The sequence below is a fragment of the Pempheris klunzingeri genome, chromosome 13 (genome assembly GCF_042242105.1).
Source record: "Pempheris klunzingeri isolate RE-2024b chromosome 13, fPemKlu1.hap1, whole genome shotgun sequence".
NCBI classification, from domain to species: Eukaryota; Metazoa; Chordata; class Actinopteri; order Acropomatiformes; family Pempheridae; genus Pempheris; species Pempheris klunzingeri.
Genome location: NC_092024.1, coordinates 11,858,693 through 11,877,633, shown reverse-complemented (window position 1 = coordinate 11,877,633; position 18,941 = coordinate 11,858,693). Strand labels below are relative to the sequence as shown.

The 18,941-nt window shown below is 43.5% G+C and overlaps 2 protein-coding genes across 2 annotated transcripts; one reads left to right on the top strand and one right to left on the bottom strand.

Annotated features, from left to right (window-relative positions):
* Positions 1-2,714: 2,714 nt before the first annotated feature.
* Positions 2,715-12,906, bottom strand: prima1 (proline rich membrane anchor 1). The gene is made up of 4 exons (XM_070842940.1): positions 12,280-12,906; positions 11,296-11,437; positions 8,718-8,850; positions 2,715-3,381 (listed from the first exon to the last, which is right to left on the bottom strand). Exons 1-4 carry the CDS (start codon positions 12,559-12,561, stop codon positions 3,282-3,284), a joined length of 657 nt encoding a protein of 218 aa, XP_070699041.1. The 5' UTR covers positions 12,562-12,906; the 3' UTR covers positions 2,715-3,281.
* Positions 12,907-17,838: 4,932 nt separating this feature from the next.
* LOC139212476 (protein FAM181A-like) lies at positions 17,839-18,638 on the top strand. Its single transcript, XM_070843023.1, has one exon. It carries the CDS (start codon positions 17,856-17,858, stop codon positions 18,636-18,638), a length of 783 nt encoding a protein of 260 aa, XP_070699124.1. The 5' UTR covers positions 17,839-17,855.
* Positions 18,639-18,941: the final 303 nt, after the last annotated feature.

Genomic DNA, 18,941 nt, shown 5'->3' with positions numbered 1-18,941 from the left:
GGATAATTAACGCTGACCAAAGGCCTCTCAAGCAGAGGAGTGTGAGTGGGTCTTCAAAGATTGTGAAGGTCAGCTTTGAAAGGACTGTGCGAGCTCTCACACCACACACACGCACACATATGCATCATCAGGTGCGTGCACTGGTGACATTCCTTGATTAAAGAGCAGGTTGAGAGAGGTAGCCTCATACAGGCTGCAGAAAAAAAACAGTAGTTTTGTACAGAAACAATTTTAAGAACCAAAATTTTTGTCTGTGTATCAGCGTCCTTTCCCTCTATGGAAATACCCTCTGAAAGCCTCATAAGCTTGTTGAGACAGTGACAATCCCTGGTTCCCCCGCCTAGTGCTGTCACATTGCTTTTATTACAGTGAGATCCACAGCGCCCTGGCTGGACAATGCATGAATGTTTAAATTGCTCAGTGTCCTTTGGCATTACCATCAAGTGGCACATCTAACGCAGGGAAGGCAAAGTACTCTATGGTCCCTCATTCACATTGTAATTCATTGACATTCCTCTTCAGTGCACCTCTGCATCAGCCTGTATATTACAGGTTTGTTCCCCCTGTTTGTTTCACATCATTAGCTACATTTAATGTATAATGTGCAAATTAAAGTAGAAATGGGAAAATGACTGAGTGATTTAATGTATGATTGTAGCCTCTGTCAGAGGGGTGTTTGAACCATTTACCCTCTTTTAGCTCTCCTTAAAATCCTAACTTTGTTTTAGCAACTTGTGTTCTTGCTGTAGCTGCAGAAATCTTTCACACACATCCATGATTTTCTTTCCACACTATTATTTATCGAGCCCCGAGCTAGCACAATGCGTAACCTATAAGTTTTCTTGTTTGCGTCATTAAACCCCATGGAGTGGAATACGCTTGATAATCGCAGTTCATTAAAGATGCACTGTGTGAGACAGACTGAGAACATGTCTTCCACTGCAGGGGGCCCAGGAGACACGGCCAGCACAGCTCTGCCCAAGACACAACACAGCACAGGGCAGAATGGATGGGCACAGGCTAAATATAACAGTCTCACTTTTGTCACCTTCGCCAGTTTGTCTGCCATAAAATAACAACAGATTTCTGCACATATATCTCTTTAAACACAATAGACTGTAAGTCTGTTGTTATGTACAGTTTTATTTACAACTGAAAAACTCAGCAATGAAATCAACTTATGCACATCTTTCTATTTGTTTGGTATAATGCATAAATTGTGTATGTACTATTGATTGCCATATATACATTAATGGCTTGCTCCATCAACATGACAACATTGACATAATTCTAAATGGTAGCACATTGTTTAAGATTAACTATGTATAAACATATGTTCTGTTACACTGTACATTAATTAACAGTCCAGAAGGCAGATATTTAAATATCAATATTTACATTCATGCATCCATCATTTCTCTCATATAGGTACATGGTGGGGTATACTGTTAGCTAATACCTGTGCATGTTTAGATGCAAGCATGTGTTTTTCCAAATTTCCACAGTTTAGCCAATATCTATACTTAACTGACAGCCACAGAGTACAGCCCACTCTCACTGAGTACACTCATCTGCATGCACACACATAGACAGACAGACAGACTGACCGACAAACAGGCAGACAGACAGGCACGCGCACACACACACACACACACACACACTCACACACACGCATGCACGCACAGACGCACGCAGATTTAATGTTTAAAAAAAAGCAGAGCAGCGTTGAGTGATGCTCCAGTTCAGCTCAGTTGTGTTTTTTCCAAGCGGGGATGTGGAGGATGCCTGTGACAGCACTGAGTCACACACATCCCTGCTGAGGCCATCCTCTGTGCAACCTGATCTCTGGCTATTGGCTAAATCTCCTGTCTCTCACCAGTCACAAGGTCAGCCCTGGGCTCATGTCCCCTGTTTCTATAGCGATGGGCTAAGCCCTTCTTGACAGATAGAAAAATGAAGATTGTCAAACCCAAACAAAACATGGCTGAAGGCATCTAGCTGACCCCAAGACTCTGAAACAACAAGGTATAACCAAGTGACTTGTGATAGCAGGCTTAACTTTTGGGGGGGTCTTGGACTGAGTTAACAGATTGAAAATGGGGACTGGCATATGATGCACCACAGAAATGTCTGAAAAACACACATTCACATAGCACATCATAGACACCCCTGACTTTCTAGTTGAAGTCTCAGGAAAACAGAGAAAAGCATATCAAAACACCCAGAGACAACACAACTGATACAAAAACTCTTTGCAGAGCAAGCGTGTTTTCTGCATCAGTGTCTCAACAAACTGACAGCAGGCTTAAAGCATCGGAGCATCACAAATGAATTATATGGTTTATAAATTATTCACTTAAAAAACAGAGCTATCAAGAAATAAAATGAATTCATCAAGATCTTCAAAATTTGTAAAGATGTGATTAACTTACAAGACAGTTTTTTTTCCTTTTAAGTAGAAAAATAAATTCAAAGGTAGATAAGTAAATAAATAGAGCAAATAAATCGATGATAAATAGATGAATGAAGTATACTGAAGTATATTACATTGAGCCTAAGTCTTCGGTGGCATTTTTGGCAGGGTAAAATAACCAGAACGTCCCATGCTGATGTCGTTGCTCCTCTTTTTTTTTTTTTGAAATGGATTTCTTTAAATTGCATAGTCAGATGAATCCACATCTCAGAGCCAAGGCCAACTAACATCATGCCCCTCACAAAGCATCTGTCTCAAAAATGGAGAACAAAAGATGGACAGTGTGTGGATTGGAATATAAAAAATGTTGCATTCTCTGTAAAAACTGCATGCATGTTATTTATTGTGTGGGTTGGGCTGTCCTGTCTGGCCGCCCATGGGACTGCAGGGCTGCTGTATTGTCTGTTGTTCCATTGCAGATGTCAACAGTGTGTGAGGTCTGGATCTGCGGCAGACTGGCAGACAGTCCATCTCCAGCCAGCAGCCAACCAGCCTGTCAGCAACACTTGCTGTTACTAAAAGCATAATGTTCAGCCTGCTGTGCCACTTTCCACACCATGGGGGTTTGTGGATTTCTTCTATCCATCCTTTCTGCCTTGATTTTTTTTCCTTCCGTCGTTTACAGCTCCTTTTGAGCTGAATGGCGTCTTCAGTCCAGGCAACATGCCAAGCAAAGAGGGAAGGTTTACCTATTCGAAAACCTCGGAGAAAACCCAGTTGCATTCTGGGTGAGAAGGGATTGTTGTATTCGGGGTAAGGTGATGGACGGTAATGGTGATGTCACTTCCTGCGTCTACCAGGAGACAGTCTATACCACAGTGTTGTTCGTACCCATGGCCTTCTTGTTGCGGATGCTCATGGCATATTCCCCACGACTTGTCCCGTTCTCTTCTTTTCTAAGTGGTTTCCTGGAAAATAAACATTTTCTTGTGAGGACAAATTGACAAGAGAGATGTGACGTTACCTAAAGGCCATGTCATTAAACACAGTTTCTAGACTGTTAACCTTTGGCTGATTTGATTTCACGGGCTGCTCTGAGTGGATACGCTGCTCTCAGCGATCCTTTCTAATAAGCTCAAAGGTCACTTTTGCAAGGAGACAGGAGGAAAAGAAACATAGCAACACAGGGGATAAGGCGATTACCTTCTCTGACTGCTAGATGCAATCTTCCCCCAAAGTAATGAGTATGTGTGTGGCTGTCAAAACAACTTGGGAATAACATCGATACATAAACTCTGGTGAAATTTCCTCCCAATACTACTGACTGTAATACTCAGTCACTTCTATGAGTACGTTCTGGTGCAAAATAAAGCTGCAGCACATGATCCCCTTGCTGCTACTGGCCTATGAAGAGCAGTATCTTTCAATACAGCCCTTTTCATGCACTCCTCTGTGCCTTTGTGGTTATTATATTTGTCCAGTGTACTGTGGCTGCTGCACCGACCCCCTCAGCTGCTCTCCCCTGCTTGGGCTTATGTAACTCTGAGACAGATCTGAATACAGTTAGTACAGTCATTGTCCCACTCAACACTGTACAGTGCCTTCATTGCCACAGAGGACCCTTGAGCGACATCTTAGCTCAGTGTCTCTCCTCCTCTGAAAGCGCTGGCTGGCCAGTCCAACTTTGACGAACAGTCATTCCCAGTCCAGTCCAGCACAAATCTTTTTCCCTTCTCAGGCATCGTGCAGAGAGGGAATCCGTACAGTGTGAAATGAGCTCATACATGACATAATTCAATCTAATGCAACAGGCCTGCAAGAAAAATTGTTAGTAACTTATTATGTTTAGTTTGAATACTGTGTCATAGAGGTGAGGTAATTATTTTCAATAAGGCCTCTTACAAATGAAAAGTTGAATTATTGAACAAAAAATTGTGCTGTTCTTCAATTCAGTACAGTGCGTGGGGCTTTGCTGCTACAGCCTTTTCTGGTCTGGTATGGTCAGTAGCTTATGGCAGCTAATTTTAGCTCACTTTGCATAAATGGTGCTGAAATTACTGAGTTAGTTAATTGACTTTATGAGTCCTCTCTACGTGTGCTTCCGCACACTTCAATTTAGCATATGCCATTATCCCACAATTGTCACTTTTAGCAACGGTGGCAGAAGTTCAGCAAAAAAACACACAGACTAGTTTCAAGACACAATTTTGTGCTGTTGTACTATATTTTGTTATATTGTTTCTGCTCTGGTTTGATTGTGTTTCTGTTATCATGTCCAGGAGTCTTGCCATTGTGTGGAAAGAAGAAGTGTACAAGGTCAGTCCAGTAAATGTTCAATTAGGATTTGTACTTTTCATGCGAATGCTCATTTTCCCCTTGCTGTCACCTCAATTTGTAAGCTGTCTTTTTTGCTGCACCCATACACTTAAGCCAATCTGATTTTGCCACACCTGTTAAACAACTGTCTTGTTGCTGTCAGGTTTTAAAACTGTGCCTGTCTTGGCTGTTTTTCAGCTGTCGTTTCAGCGTTGTGAACCACCTCCGCCCCTCCACCTCCTGAATTCCATGGTCTCCAGAGGATGAACCAACTGACTTTGATGACCCCTAATTTCCCCTCTACCAATAGTTTGAAATGTATTGTTTTTGGTGAAATATCTCAACAGCTATTGAACAGATTGCCATGAATTTTTTTCCAGACATTTATGCCTCAAGCCAAAGTGTCTTTGGCTATAGGCCTACTAATTGTTCGTTTAGTGTCATCATCGGTTCAACATTTTAGTTTGTCCAATACTTTCCTTTGTGACAGAAAACCTTCAAAGTTAATGACATTCCCATCAGCATTGGCTGTACTTTGTATTTAGTGCTGATCAGCAAATGTTGGCATGCTAACATGCTAAACTCAGATAGCAATCATTATAAACATAACACCTGCTTAGCATCAGAGTTAGCGTTGTCACTGTGAGCATGTTAGCCAATGTTAGCATTTAGCTCAGGGCATGACTGTGTCTGAGTACAGCCTCGCAGAGCCGCTTGCATGGTTTTTGTCTTGTTATGACATTATTAATTATATAAATAATAATAACTGTCCTCACTTTTAAATTAAACTTGACACTGTACCTTGAGTTTTTTTTTGCCAGTTTATGGTCTTAGATTGATTATAATATTTGTGTTTATATTTTGGCCTGTCGTGTATGATCAGATGATCATAACATAAATGACAGGCTTTTCTTGTGAACATCGCATACTTCATTTAATCTGCAGTGGTCGGGGTAGTTGGAGGTTATGTGAGCTAATGGTTCTCGAGCAAAAGCTGTGAATAAAATGTGAGCCGCTGACTACAACTTTCTGAGGGACTCTGTCAGCTGGGAGGGGTCGTATAGCTTAGGACACCAGGGATACATGCTGGCCATGTAGGACAGATGCTGCTTGCTGTGTCCCTGTGGGACCCGGGGAAAGCCTCAGAAAGGAAACTGTCCAGCTCCAGGGTGGAAACACATTCTGCTGCGGGGGAGATGATTGGCTGAGGTTGCTGCAGCTAGGGGAGTTGGGATATACCAAAATATGCCAAAAAGGGACAGACGGCATTGTTTACAGCCAGCTTGGGAATTCTTCTACTTGGAATAGAAAGTCAGTGGGGACGTTATTCGTTATGAAACAACATCCTAGCAGCTAACTAATGGTTTATTATGAATATTTTTTACAGGTCAGTATTTCACCTACTATATTATTACATTCTGTTTACCAGTGGTGATCTATAGCCTGCTGGAAGGTGCTTTGGGCCTGTTTATTTCTCCCAGGATGTAATCGCTGCTCAGACTGACCATGTCGCTTTGGGCCACCACACAGGGCAGAGCACTGAGGCCTCAAACCAACCTCTACCCAGGCCTTCAATAATAAATGCCATGCTGTTGACACATGGCAGGTGGCAACACAACACTTCACAGGTTAGATGAATATTTCATATCAAAGCTGTGCAATCACAGCACACATTCCTGTTTGAAGTTTGGGGAATGGATCATGGTGAAATTAGGACATGTGTTGAGCTGTTTACAATTACTCTAGCCATCTGGAAATTAGAGTAACATGCCATGGTTCAAAGAAAAAGCATTAAAAAACAGACTGCAAAAATCTGTCACCCGTTTTGATGGGGCCAGTATAGTAATTCTGAAAATAAAACAAGAGTATATTAATAATGTATTGGTAAATATTAGATTTTAAACCATTTTGCCCGACTAGTATTTTCCTTTTATTGTATCTCCGGTTGAGTGTTTTGGATAGACTGTATTGCCCTTAGACAGAACCAGCTGTGATGTATTATTATCCATCTTTGGACAAGCTTCCCAGAGCGGTAAGTGATTGGGGGAAGCATCTAGCTTCATTAGTCAGTTGGTTTGCGTTTTGTTTGTTTTGGCTTCTTGGATGGCTGACAGCCTGGACTGCAGCATCATGTCTTTAGCTTTGGATGGCACAGCAACACTGAAACGCAGCATGTGTCTGAATCCTCTTCTCTATGCTTGCAAACACCAGCCTCCCTGGTGCTGTGGATTCTGAATAGAATTGTATGGAAGTGTTTTTTTCTTTTCAGCCCCTTTGCCTCTGACAGATGACTGGCAGACAAAGATTATAAAAAATAACAAAAGGCCAGGAGGGCTGGGACCCGCAGAGCTCTCTCCTCTGCTGTCTGTGGTGCTCAGGCCTTGGCCCTCGGCCAGCTGATTTTCATTGGGAAAGCCCGGAGCACTGAGGGGCTGGAAGGGCTATATATAACTGGCTGTGTTTTTCTCACTGACAAACCCTTTCTCACATTGTTATTGACTAAGACGCTCAATTACTGCCTCTGCTTGCTTTGGTAGACAACATTTCGTCGTTTTCGCTGTGTTGTTTCCTTTCCCTTCCACCCAGAAATGATGGATGTTTAGAGAATCCATGACAAATGTTGAAGGAATCACATTTTTCCTTCGATTGCTCTCCTATTGGCTGGTGACTAATGAATGTCTAATGAGGCCAGTCTGGCTGGACCTGAGTATTTTTCCCTTCTCATTCAGAGTGGAGGGCAGCTTGGCGTGGCATAAAGTCTGCAGTCTAGAGCCCACAGAGCTTCAGGACACGACCCGCTTGCATGTATAAAAGATGTGGCCTGCGACTGAATGACTGCGCAAATTAATTCATAAATAATGACTTGGGTTTGGGGCTAGAGCCCGTATTGCAACAACACTTTCCTACCACTGCTGCATTAAAAAAGGTGCCCCTTGGCTACACAGGGGGCTGGAGAATTGCCATAATGAATTCCTGAGCCAACCGCCCATTACTTCCGCAGCCTGACTTTGCCCATTTGTTGTTTAAAGAAGGGAAAAATAGAGTTCTGCTGAGGAAAGACATATCTGGTGTGCAGGCTTAATATAGTTTCAGAAATATAATAAGGTATGATACTAAATCAATTTAAATACACATAAATAACACATAGCTCCCTAATTTAGCACACATATCTATGGCTGTTTTCATATGGGTGTGTGCGAGTCAATGTTTATGACATATTTTATAGAGTGTGTAAATATGCCAAGATGATGTATCCATGTATGTAAAGATGTTGTGTGTTTACGGGTGGGTGCACACAAGTATCCTCTGCATGCCTCTTTGTGCATGTGTAGTGCTTTGCACGATGTGGAAGTGTGTGTGTGTTTGTTAAATGTCTGCAAACATTAACGTGGATGTCAGAGTGCATGTGTGACACCGTGCTGCCTGAATGTCACACAGAGAATTGGGTCTGGGTTGTGCTGCAGGCTAAAACCTCACGCAGCTTTTTCTCTAATAAGCCAAATGGGGGAAACAGTCCCTGCTGCAACAACAGCGTCTTGGGATTCCTCTGCTCGCCTCTTGCTTTCACCTCCGTGAATCCAGCTGCCATTCTAGGAAGCTTCAGACACTATGCAAATTAAATTAAAATCAACACAGTACTATAAAGTCAGGTCAACGTGCAGCTCAATTAATTCATTTAGAATATAGGATGTTTCTGGTGACTCAGTGTAGTGAATCTTCCTCTGTGACATTTACAGCCTATTCCATTATCTAACCTCTGACCTCAGTGTGACCCAGCAGGGTGATGACAGGGTCAACATATCCTCCTGCGCTAAGGGCAGAAGAGATGGCTCAGTGTCCCGTGGGTCAAATTACGTATGATATGTTGAGTAGCCTGGCTGTGACAGTTCCAATTTCAATTTGTCATTACTTGAAAATATTTCGTGAGAGTCAAGTCTAACTGAAATACCACAAGAAAAAGACAGAAAAGAGAAAAATGACATCCAACCTCTTGATGGCCTTGTAGCAGATGATGATGGCTGAGAGAAGGAAGACAACTGAGGCACAGCCCACTGTTCCAAGCACTATAATGTCCATCTCCATCCACCAGGGCCTCAACAAGGGCACCATGGGATCTACCACTTAGAAAAAGAGAAGAGGACAGGGCAGGAGGGAGACATTTGGATACAGAAGAAGAAAATGAATAGAACGCATTTAACAAAAATAAAACAAAGAAATCTAAGATTACAGTCACTTTAGGTTCAACAGTGACTTGAGTGTTGTTATTTGAGACTTAGTGGTTGTATTATACAACACAGTAACAGAGCAGCATGGAGGTGAATTTTCTTCCTTGGACTCTGAGTTGGGAAGGCGCTGTGTCCTCGCCTGTTCTGTAGGTCTTAGGTTCAACGTTCAAAGATATCTAACCCGACACCATGAATCATTTAAGGTCCCGTCAGCCTTCCTTACACCAGCACTCTTGTCCACACCAATTACTGTTGCAGGAACCTCCTGCTCTTTCCACATTAGATTTGTGGAGTAAGACCACTCACCAGGAATGTTGAATAACATTATGTGCATCAGCAACTTCGTGTCTGTAATGCAGAACTTTTCTCTTTCTCTTTCTGCAGCATTTGATGCTCTCCCACTGTCTATAAATCAGTTTAATCATGTGCACATCTATCTATGAATGCTGATTTGTTCCAGTTTTATGCTCCTGGGGGAATACACTGCGCTGTGTATACAATAACAAACTCATAGCTGCTGCATTTACAGTTATTTTGTTATGAATGAGAGGAAGGGTTTACACCATAGTGACAAATACTCCTTAGTAATGCTGTAGACTATTTTCCAACACAGCACATTTCCACAGTGCAAATAACAAGGCACGGCTCTCCCCCGGTACAGCACATCACGTCATAAGTCACTATGAATTTAAAAGCTCCTCTCAGCCAAACTTCCATTTTAATCCTGCGTTTTGTCAACGGCTGTAGGATTTAATTCAGTCAGTGGTAAGGATCTTCTTCATTGTGATAAAGCACAGTCCTTTGAAGGACTCCGGAAACCATTTTTAGCACACACAGACTTACTTAACATTGCTGATTTCTCACTTTTTTTTTTTGGACTTTTAGCAGATAGATAAGATCTCAGTCATTGTCCCCGTTTTTCATGTTAGCTATGCATATTCATTGCATTTTTAAAGACTACAGTTTAAAGCAAAATTTCAGCTCTAACTGTTCTGCAAATTGGGCTACTGAAGGAATATCAAGAGAATTATGCGCCCGTATAGATTAAATTAAGAACTGAAGAAAAAAAAAACTCCCTTTAAGTGAATTATTCATGGCGTCTCCACCCTCATTCCTCATTTCTGTGAAAAGCTGAAAAGGAATAAAAATTGGCCTGCTTATGGTATTTATCGTGACATACTGCTGTTTATGGAGGCATCAGACACTGTAAATGCAGCGTTGCACTCATGCGTTGGCTATAATTGGCCATTCAAACCCCCACCTTAGCTTCCAGTCAGATGGTCCTGGCAGCATTTATGCAGTGACCAACATTCACAGAAGGGTCTATAACTCCCGGTTCATGGGTAGCTGACATGGTGAGTCAGGGGGAAAAAAGAGGCACTTCTAAATTAACCAGAAAGAAAAAAATCATTGGAACTGATTGATTAAAACCTTTACACTGCTGTCCGTTGAGACTTTAATGATAAAGTACTCCTCCCAACTCATAATATTCAGGGCTCAGGGTGAGTGATTCTAAAGAGTCATAGTAATAGCTCAGGATGGCTGCATCATCAGCAACGCCTGTCCCATATTTCAGTGCACTGTTCATTAAGGTGCTTCAGACTACATACAAATCATATTAACTTTCAGCGGGCAGGCTGGTGAAATATGTTCGCATATCTGTTAGTGGATTTGCCATCTCAGAGTGGGATGACAGAGGGAGTGTCGGAAAGAAAACTGCTGCAACAGGCAGGGGGTCCACGCAGGTATACGCGCTTGTTGTTCACAAGCAGTAACACAAACACGCAAACACACAAACACACACACACACCCTTATTGCCGCCAGCTCAACTTCAAAATGAAGCTGGAACCACTGGGCTGGTTCATTAGTCCCTTATCTCTATCGAATTAAAGCTAATTTAATTAACTCATCTGTGTTTTAATCAGGGGTCCTCCGGGGGAAACCCTACCACTGAACCACTGAGCTTAGCAGCCCAGCAGGCATGGATTTCACAGGCAGCTGGGTACTCCCCAAGGTCAGACCTGGCATATATTAGTCCTGTGTTCAGCTGTCAACATCCTGCTGGCTCTATCACACGCACAGAGGCGCACGTGCAAAACTGCACCCATGCACGGGCACTCACACAGCAATCTCAGGGGGTTGAGGGTACATTTTTCTTTGGAGCATAAAAGGAAACACTTCACGTCAAAACAGTCTTCACACTAGCCAGTTGCTTGACACCTGCACCTGGCTAGGAATGACCTCCAACTGTGGGGTGAGAGCAGACTGAGAGTGAGACAGACAGACTTGGAGCGAGACAGGTGTTAAACCTGGGTGGGAGTGTGAGCTGGGAGCCCTACCTGTGGTGCTCAGTAGCCGTGGAGGAGGTGGCGGAGGCGGTGGAGGAGGAAGAGGAGGGTATCTTCTACAGTGGCATGCCAGCTGGCACTGTTCGCTAACTTTCTCCGCCACAGTCCGTGAGCATGACCTCTGGAGTTCTCCCTTATGGTGAGGGAGAGAGAAAGAGAGAGACATTGAAATGACTGAGTCCTTCAGTGCATTACTCAGAAGTACCATCAGCACAACACTGTGCAGCACAAATGGAGATGCTTGAACACTCAGCAGCCTCTTAGTTAGCAGCACTGTGGATATCCTCTCAGCATTCTTTTCATATCGCAGCAGTGTTGTTGTCACCGGGGCTGCTGTGTATGTAGTACATGCACAAAAGTATCACGTCTATGGCTGCAGCCCGCTCCCTGTAAGAAACCACCCACCAACAGAGTGGGCAGCAGGCTGCCCCGAGGAGTGTGCGTGGGTGGACTTGGAAACTCAAGCAGATCACATTACACATGAACCCTGGCAACACTGTGTGCGTGTGAACAACAGCTCACCACTATCTGTAGGCAGCAGCATGGGGCAGAGGTTAGAATACTCATCACTAACATATGCCTGCTGCAGGGATCCTGGTGGGATAACTGAATATTGTTATCATAAAAACACAGTTGGCTACTCCATGTTCCCACTACAAGAGAGCTGAGTGTCTGTGTGTGTATGTGTGTGTGGTGTGCATAGCTGTATTTCTCATGCCTTGGAAACTCTACTCGTGCATGCCTGTCAGTATTTCCTCAACACAGGTGTGCCCTGGACTGATGACACCAACATCTGGTGCCAACACACATGCAATGTATTGTGTATTAATTGCAGCACGATAAGTACTTAAGTTACTTGAAAACAGAACATTAGTTCTCATGCACAGTCCATCAGTAAATCTAACTCCAGTTGCATTAGTGTAACCTCTTCTCATGCGTAAATTGACAAGTGGCGCGCCTGAACATAGTTCTTACCTGGCACGAGAGTAAAAACAGTGAGAGAAGGCAATGACCGAAGAAAAAAGGCCAAAAACTTAAAGTAAATGGCATTAGATCTTGGACCAGCATTCCTCTTGCGCTGTTCTCGAAGATACTAGGCAGCGTTTCCAACAAATGAATGCAGTATACATAGGCTTGAACAGTTTGGGAAATAACCATCCACCCTGTCCAGTTCAGCGGCGATATCTGTGACAAGCGTCTCCAGAAATAGTTTATGCCACAATCATTTTCCTCTTGAAATCCCGTTGTCGATAGCATAGGACAGGCGAGCCGGTGGAATGAGTAGCAAATCTCGATAATTCACATCTCGAAAGTAGTTTTTTTTCTCTTATTGGCACTCAGATAGCGACCTGAATCACGCCGCTACTCCGTGCAATGTGAGGGCGGTAGATGGCCCGTACCTTACATCCCTCCTCGGCTGCAAGCATGAGTGCAAATGGGCCACTCAAGCCATCGAAGTTGAAGAAAAAAAAAAAAACGAACAGAGGAGAGATCCTCAGGAATATCGTGCGGCAGGATTCCTCACAATGGGATCACACATGCCCTCAACTTATCTAGGCTGAGTACTGTATGGGCGAGTCCGGAGGGCAGAGCCGAGGGTTAAACTGATGCATCCCCCTCTGAGCCAAAATACAGCGGGCTGCTTTATAGCGGAGCATCACCACCGCGCACTTGATGCAACGCTCACATCAGCTCATCCTGACAGCGTGTGCTCAAACAAATTCACCCTCCGCTTCTCAAAAAGTCCCCCCTCCCCTCCAAAAAAAACAAAACAACAACACACACACATACACACACACACATACACACACACGCGCGCACGCACAGGAGGTGAAGGGGATGTGGTTATGAAGGCGTTGGTAATACCAGGTGGGATTGGCTTGTTTTGTTTTTGTTAGCTTGTTTATGTTTTTTCTTTCTTTCTTTCTTTTTTTTTTTTTTTTTTTTTTTTTTAAAACAGTGGTCCAGGCTGAAAGTATAAGCCCACGATGCGTGGAGGCGAGTCCGTAAGGATGACGCGTACTAGACCGAATTAAAGTGGAGTGCAGAGAGAGAGAGAGGGAGAGGGAGTGCAAGACGCCTACCGACTGAAAACATTGCCATTCCCATGTTTGATGTGCTGTGCGCCTGCTAGAGCACTCTGTGGTCCAATGTCCCAAAGTAGGGCTGAGATCAACAACACTGATGTAACCTGGCATTTGCTGCTAATGCCCAACAACAAAGACAATTGTAAGATATTTATTAGATGCTTATTTTTAAACTCAAGCTTAAATTTTTTTTTCATGCCGCCCCATCTTTGACACCATACTGTTGTAGTTTGATGCTGTGGGCCAGAGTGCAAAGAGTCAGACTGCAGTGGGTAGTTTTTAAGAGCAGAGTTGCATAATGTTGTTGGTGGTCTCCACTAGGCACAGTTATGAAATTACCCCACAGCCCACAGCCATGTACACGGTACCACAGAGCCAAAGTGACATTCTCAGTTTATTGGAATTCACTAAAACAGTTAACTGACCACGGTTATAAAACCTTGGTGCTCATCTCAGTGTCGTTAATAGATGAGGCAATATAGAAGAATTGTGTTTAGATCTGTATGCTGTGTCTGACTCTTTGACACCGCCACATTATTTTACATTACATCATCCGTAGAGGTCCTGGCACTAACAACTCATTGTAATAAAAGCACAGACAATGGGCTACTTTATTGGTCACAGTTCTCGAGATGAAGCCATTTATCGATTCATTGGTTCGAGGGTGACAGAGAATTATTCTGCTACTATTTTTGTCACTCTACAGGAAAAAAAAAACTGCAAAACAATACTAAGCTCTGGCTTCTCAAATGTGAGAATTGCTGTTTTACATCACGGTGAAATGAATATTTTGAGCTCTAACACTGTAGACTGGACAAACAAGGACATTTGAAGACTTTTCCTTGAGATTTAAGAAATGCAGGTGGTGATTTTTCACTGCTTTCTGACATTTTATAGACTTTCATCAAATACCAAAATAACTGTTGGTTGCAGCTCTTAACATATTAAACACTCGAGTGTCCAGGCATCATTCCTTAAACTGTTTAAGATCCATTGGCTTGCTTAAAGACACTTCAGCAGGGGTTATGCTTTGAGGCTGACATGCTTTTCAGGACAGTTTCTCTGCTCAGTGCACCAACGTGCTGCCCAACCTGTATGTCATTTTCACTGCTTATTCACGCTTCATACATCCACAAACATTTGCTGTGCCCAGAGGACTTCTAATGGTGGTTTAAATAACAGAAGTGACAGCCAATTGTGTCACAGTGTGCTTATTCCAAATAACACAAACAGCATCTAAGCCAACTATTCAAACAACTCTGGATTAAGATCAATGGATTCAGCATCCAGCCCCACAGCCTTTTGCTGCGGCTGAGCATTTATCACATCTCTTGCCTATCAAAAAGCTCTTCACACACAGTAATGGGGTGAGCTCATGCACAAGAGCTGTGGATGACTTTTAGAGTGGAAAATCCACAGCTGCTGTTAAACTGCATATGCACACACAATGCTGAGATTTCAGGGTTCAGAGTTTTCAAAGTACACAACAAGCCTGGATTTGGCATACAGTGTGCCCAGCGGTTCAGCTCGTCCATCCTCTCCTACAGTCTGTTCCTGTATTGATTATCTGACAAGAGAAAAGCACTACATCCTCCTTGTTCCTTCCTGCTGCCTTACCTCATTCCAACAAGCAGCAATCTGCCACAACATACATCACATCCCTTTTAAACTCAGATAAGAAACCCTCTTAATAAGATTACTGTGGTCTTTCAGCGTTATTATTCTTGCCAAGATACTTAATTAGCACCTCTGCAAACAAACAGAGCCCCAAAATATTACTTACATCAAACAGATATTTTAAGACGCCCTGTCATTTAAGGGATATTAATGTTCAGAGAAGATTAATTCAGCTTCATTAATCTTTACTATTTGTGTATTTAGCATATCTATGTGCATCGTAGTGGAGGTAGATTGCCATCTAGTGGCAAAGTCTGGGAACACATGACGTTAAGGTGCTCTGTTCAAATATGTTAACAGATCATTGAGTAAGTAAACAAATTAAGATATGTGAACATTTATCTCCAACCCTGCTGTTGAGAATGGATTTGTTTGATGTGATGAAGAAACAAATGAACTTCTTCCAACCAAAGTCTCTTAATTTCCTGGAATTTGTGGATTTTTTTCTTATGCTCACAGAGTGCCAATCCTCCTCTTATATTCTAATGACTTCTATTTTACTTTGACCTATACAGAGATATTGTAGAGCTCTGAACTGTGTATGTATATACTATGTATGGCTTTATTTACTTTGGAATTATAGTTTAGCTCTCCTAACTATTTATTTCTTTGCTCTGTTTTATATTTCTTGTATCTTATCTGGTCTTTTTCTTGTGTTTCTCCCACAAGGCTGCGTTGGGCTGTAGGGGAAACACAGCCTTATCTTATTTAGATAATTTTGAGCAAAGCTAGCAAAAGTATAGTGCTTACCATAGAGAGTTCAACTAATGGATATATTTTGGACAGCTTCTGCCAAGGAGCTAATACAGACAGAGTCAGATTTCAGTAGTATTACGGCTTCTGTCACAGAATGCAAACATGGTGAAGATTTATGGTTCAGCAGTTTGTAACACAACTGCACGTATTTGGAGATGCCAAACGCCTCCCGGCTGCAACCTTTTCTGAATGCTATTTGCATGAGTGCCAGAGATATGCAAGTTAGGTTCATATCTTTGGTGCACACACGTAACGGCTAAAGTGACGCTTTAACTTGTGTGTTGGTGTGTCTGCTTGTCTGTGGGAGCAGGATTGATGGTGTGTGCAGGCAGACTCGCATGACCCCCTTAAAGCGATATTGGTAAATATAGAAAAAGTTCCATAACTCAGCTTGACCCTCCAAACATCTGAAATGATCGACGTCCCATCCACCTGTCTTGGCACGAGGACAGGGAGACATTGTGGGATTTATGGATGCCGCTATGCTTCCTCTTCCTCTTTCTCCCTCACTTCAAAAGCACAGGAGTGGGGTGACAGGCCAGGGGAGGGGAGCACCATTGTTAATTGGCCTTTTCAGCTGAGCAGAGAGGTGAAGGGAAGAAGAAGAGAGGAGGACAATAGGGTCCTATTGCTTTTCCAGAACAAGAGGGATGCACCGCCTAAAAAGATAGACCAGTCAGAGCACATATAGACCTGCAGGGCTCTCCTCAGACAACCCCAAACTGAGTGAATGAGGCTATCAATCATGTTGCCTGCAGCTGACTCTGAATAAATGGCCTGTAGCTTTGATATAGACTGCAGATTTTCTCCTGGTGCTAAAGTGGCTCAGGGTGTATATGAGGGCAGCATAGTGCACAAACATGAGGTGTTACTCACCAGACAAACAGTTTCCTCACATCTCACTCCACTGCTGCTGCGGTTCAATGGAACGATAGGTACCCTTTTTCCACTTCAATAAGGGGATGAAGCTCAATTAGCATTTCACAAGTCCCCTTTTCCTCCTCCATTGCAACCTTCCCCGCGGAGCCCATGCTTTCTCTGGGGATTGTCCTGTTTTGGGCCCTTGTTGCCGTTGGCAGGGTGACAGTATTCGAGTGTGCAAACTTGTGCTATTGTCCGCGGGCCAGAGGGAGCCATGGAGACCCCATAATATGACACAGGAAAATGTTTGCTGATGGCAATTCTATGGGCTTTGTCCGACTCTTTCTCCTTCATGACGACTCGATTTAAGTCTCTAAATGTTTGACTACAAATGCAGGAGTGCTATCCAGCTCCTTTCCCTTTGTCCCGCGAGGTTTGAATGAGTAATTCAGCTTTTGTGTCGCTCGATTGAGGGGGCAAACAGAAAGACAAGATTCTTGAGCGTTCAAGCCCCTTTCCATGGTTATGCACTCTTTAGATCCCCCCTCACCAAATCCTACAGCTGACATCACTCTTGGGGAGGGCACGAGGGGTATGTTACAAACTATAACAGCTCCAGAATTAAGTTAGAATTCATGCATATTTCAGCACTCATTTTCATTTGCGCACACTCCGGATTTTAGGAGATATATATGTAGTTTTTTTTTGCCAACGCGCAGAAATCACCGCGTAGGAAAAATATCACATCCCCTCGGCGGCTTTTTCCAGATCTCCATGACAACAATTTGCAATGGAGAAGAATTCGATACCAGGGCGCTTGGAGGCTGATTGGGGTGCATTGTGAGGGGCCTGGGGTCGCTGATTGGTTCAAGGAAAGCACCATAACTACAAGGAGTTTATATTCATTCAACTTGTTGAAGTGCTCCTACTGCAGCCTGGAGAGAAGTCTGTGACTGGACTGTGGTTTCGAGAGAGAGAGTGTCTGGATTCATCCAGCAGTGGTGGGTAAAGAGTTATTACACATTAATACAGGCTTACTTGCAGAATTCCTATAACAGAGAACAGTGCGCAATTACGCAAAGCCTAACTTTGTTTTCTGGCTTTCTTTTAGATCTTGGTGGTGGACTACAAGTTCTAACATGGACTGATTTGATCAAAGTCTCTGCAGAAATGGCAAACGCAGACAGTGAAGTCAAGACGCTGTTGAATTTTGTGAATTTGGCATCCAGCGATATCAAAGCGGCCTTGGACAAGTCAGCTCCGTGCAGACGCTCCGTGGATCACAGGAAATATCTGCAGAAGCAACTGAAGCGTTTCTCTCAGAAGTACTCCAGAGTCCCAAGATGCCACACACACAGGTCTGCTGAGTATGGGTGCGCCAAACCGGTGGGGACTGTTCACCAGAGCGTGAAGGTCGCAGAGAAGGCCAGTTCTGATGCTCAGGGTGTGGAGAATGTGGGGAGCGCCGTGGAGCAGGTGCCTATGAGGAAACGCCAACTACCGGCCTCATTTTGGGAGGAACCCAAGTTGACCCAGACTAAGAGGGAGCACTCACATTTAGGACTGAAAAGGAACCCTGCAGATACATCTCAGGGAAGTGAAAACGAAAAGAGGAAAAGGAGCTACGATGATGATAATGCAAAGGCCACTCTGTCTGCGTCCAGTCGACGCAGCGCTGTGGACAAAGAGACGCTGAAATTGGACCTGACCTCTCATCACTGTGTGAGTGTGTGCGGCTGCTGCCCCTTCCAGTACCACGGACACCAGGTCCTCCACAGTCACATTATCGTCCCTCACCCGCCTCTGGGGCTGTGGAGCAAAGCAGCAGGGACTGAGACAGAGAGACCTGAGCATCATTATGGACAGAAAATCCACACACACGTTGTGGTCAAACCCATACCGACCAAACCCACCGTCCAGTCACCGATCTTCAGTGTGTTTGGATTCATTTAGTCACCCCACTAAAGGACCAGTCACACCAAGAACTGTGTAAATAGGATTAATTACTTTCATGTTGTGTTATCCACAGCCAAGTCTTCCTCTTTCAACATTTCAACATGCGTTTCTCCCTCAAGCACTTATTGGAATGATTAATCTATTTTTATTGTTTAAACCTAAAGGACTAAGTTGCACTTGCAGAATAACTTCACTTTCATGCCAGTCTGATGCCCCCAGTTATCTGAAAAATGACAGTAAGTTAAAAGGTTTCTACTTTTAGGTATCTTCAGAGAGGGACTGTTCATTTTAAGTACCAAA

Excerpts from the sequence above, each read along its gene's own strand:
- LOC139212476 (XM_070843023.1), top strand. The coding sequence starts at position 17,856 with ATGGCAAACGCAGACAGTGAAGTCAAGACGCTGTTGAATTTTGTGAAT.
- prima1 (XM_070842940.1), bottom strand. The coding sequence starts at position 12,561 with ATGCTATCGACAACGGGATTTCAAGAGGAAAATGATTGTGGCATAAAC. Across the intron at positions 11,438-12,279 it reads TGTTTTTACTCTCGTGCCAG|GGAGAACTCCAGAGGTCATG; the intron begins GTAAGAACTATG and ends CCTCACCATAAG. Across the intron at positions 3,382-8,717 it reads TGCTACAAGGCCATCAAGAG|GAAACCACTTAGAAAAGAAG; the intron begins GTTGGATGTCAT and ends TTTATTTTCCAG.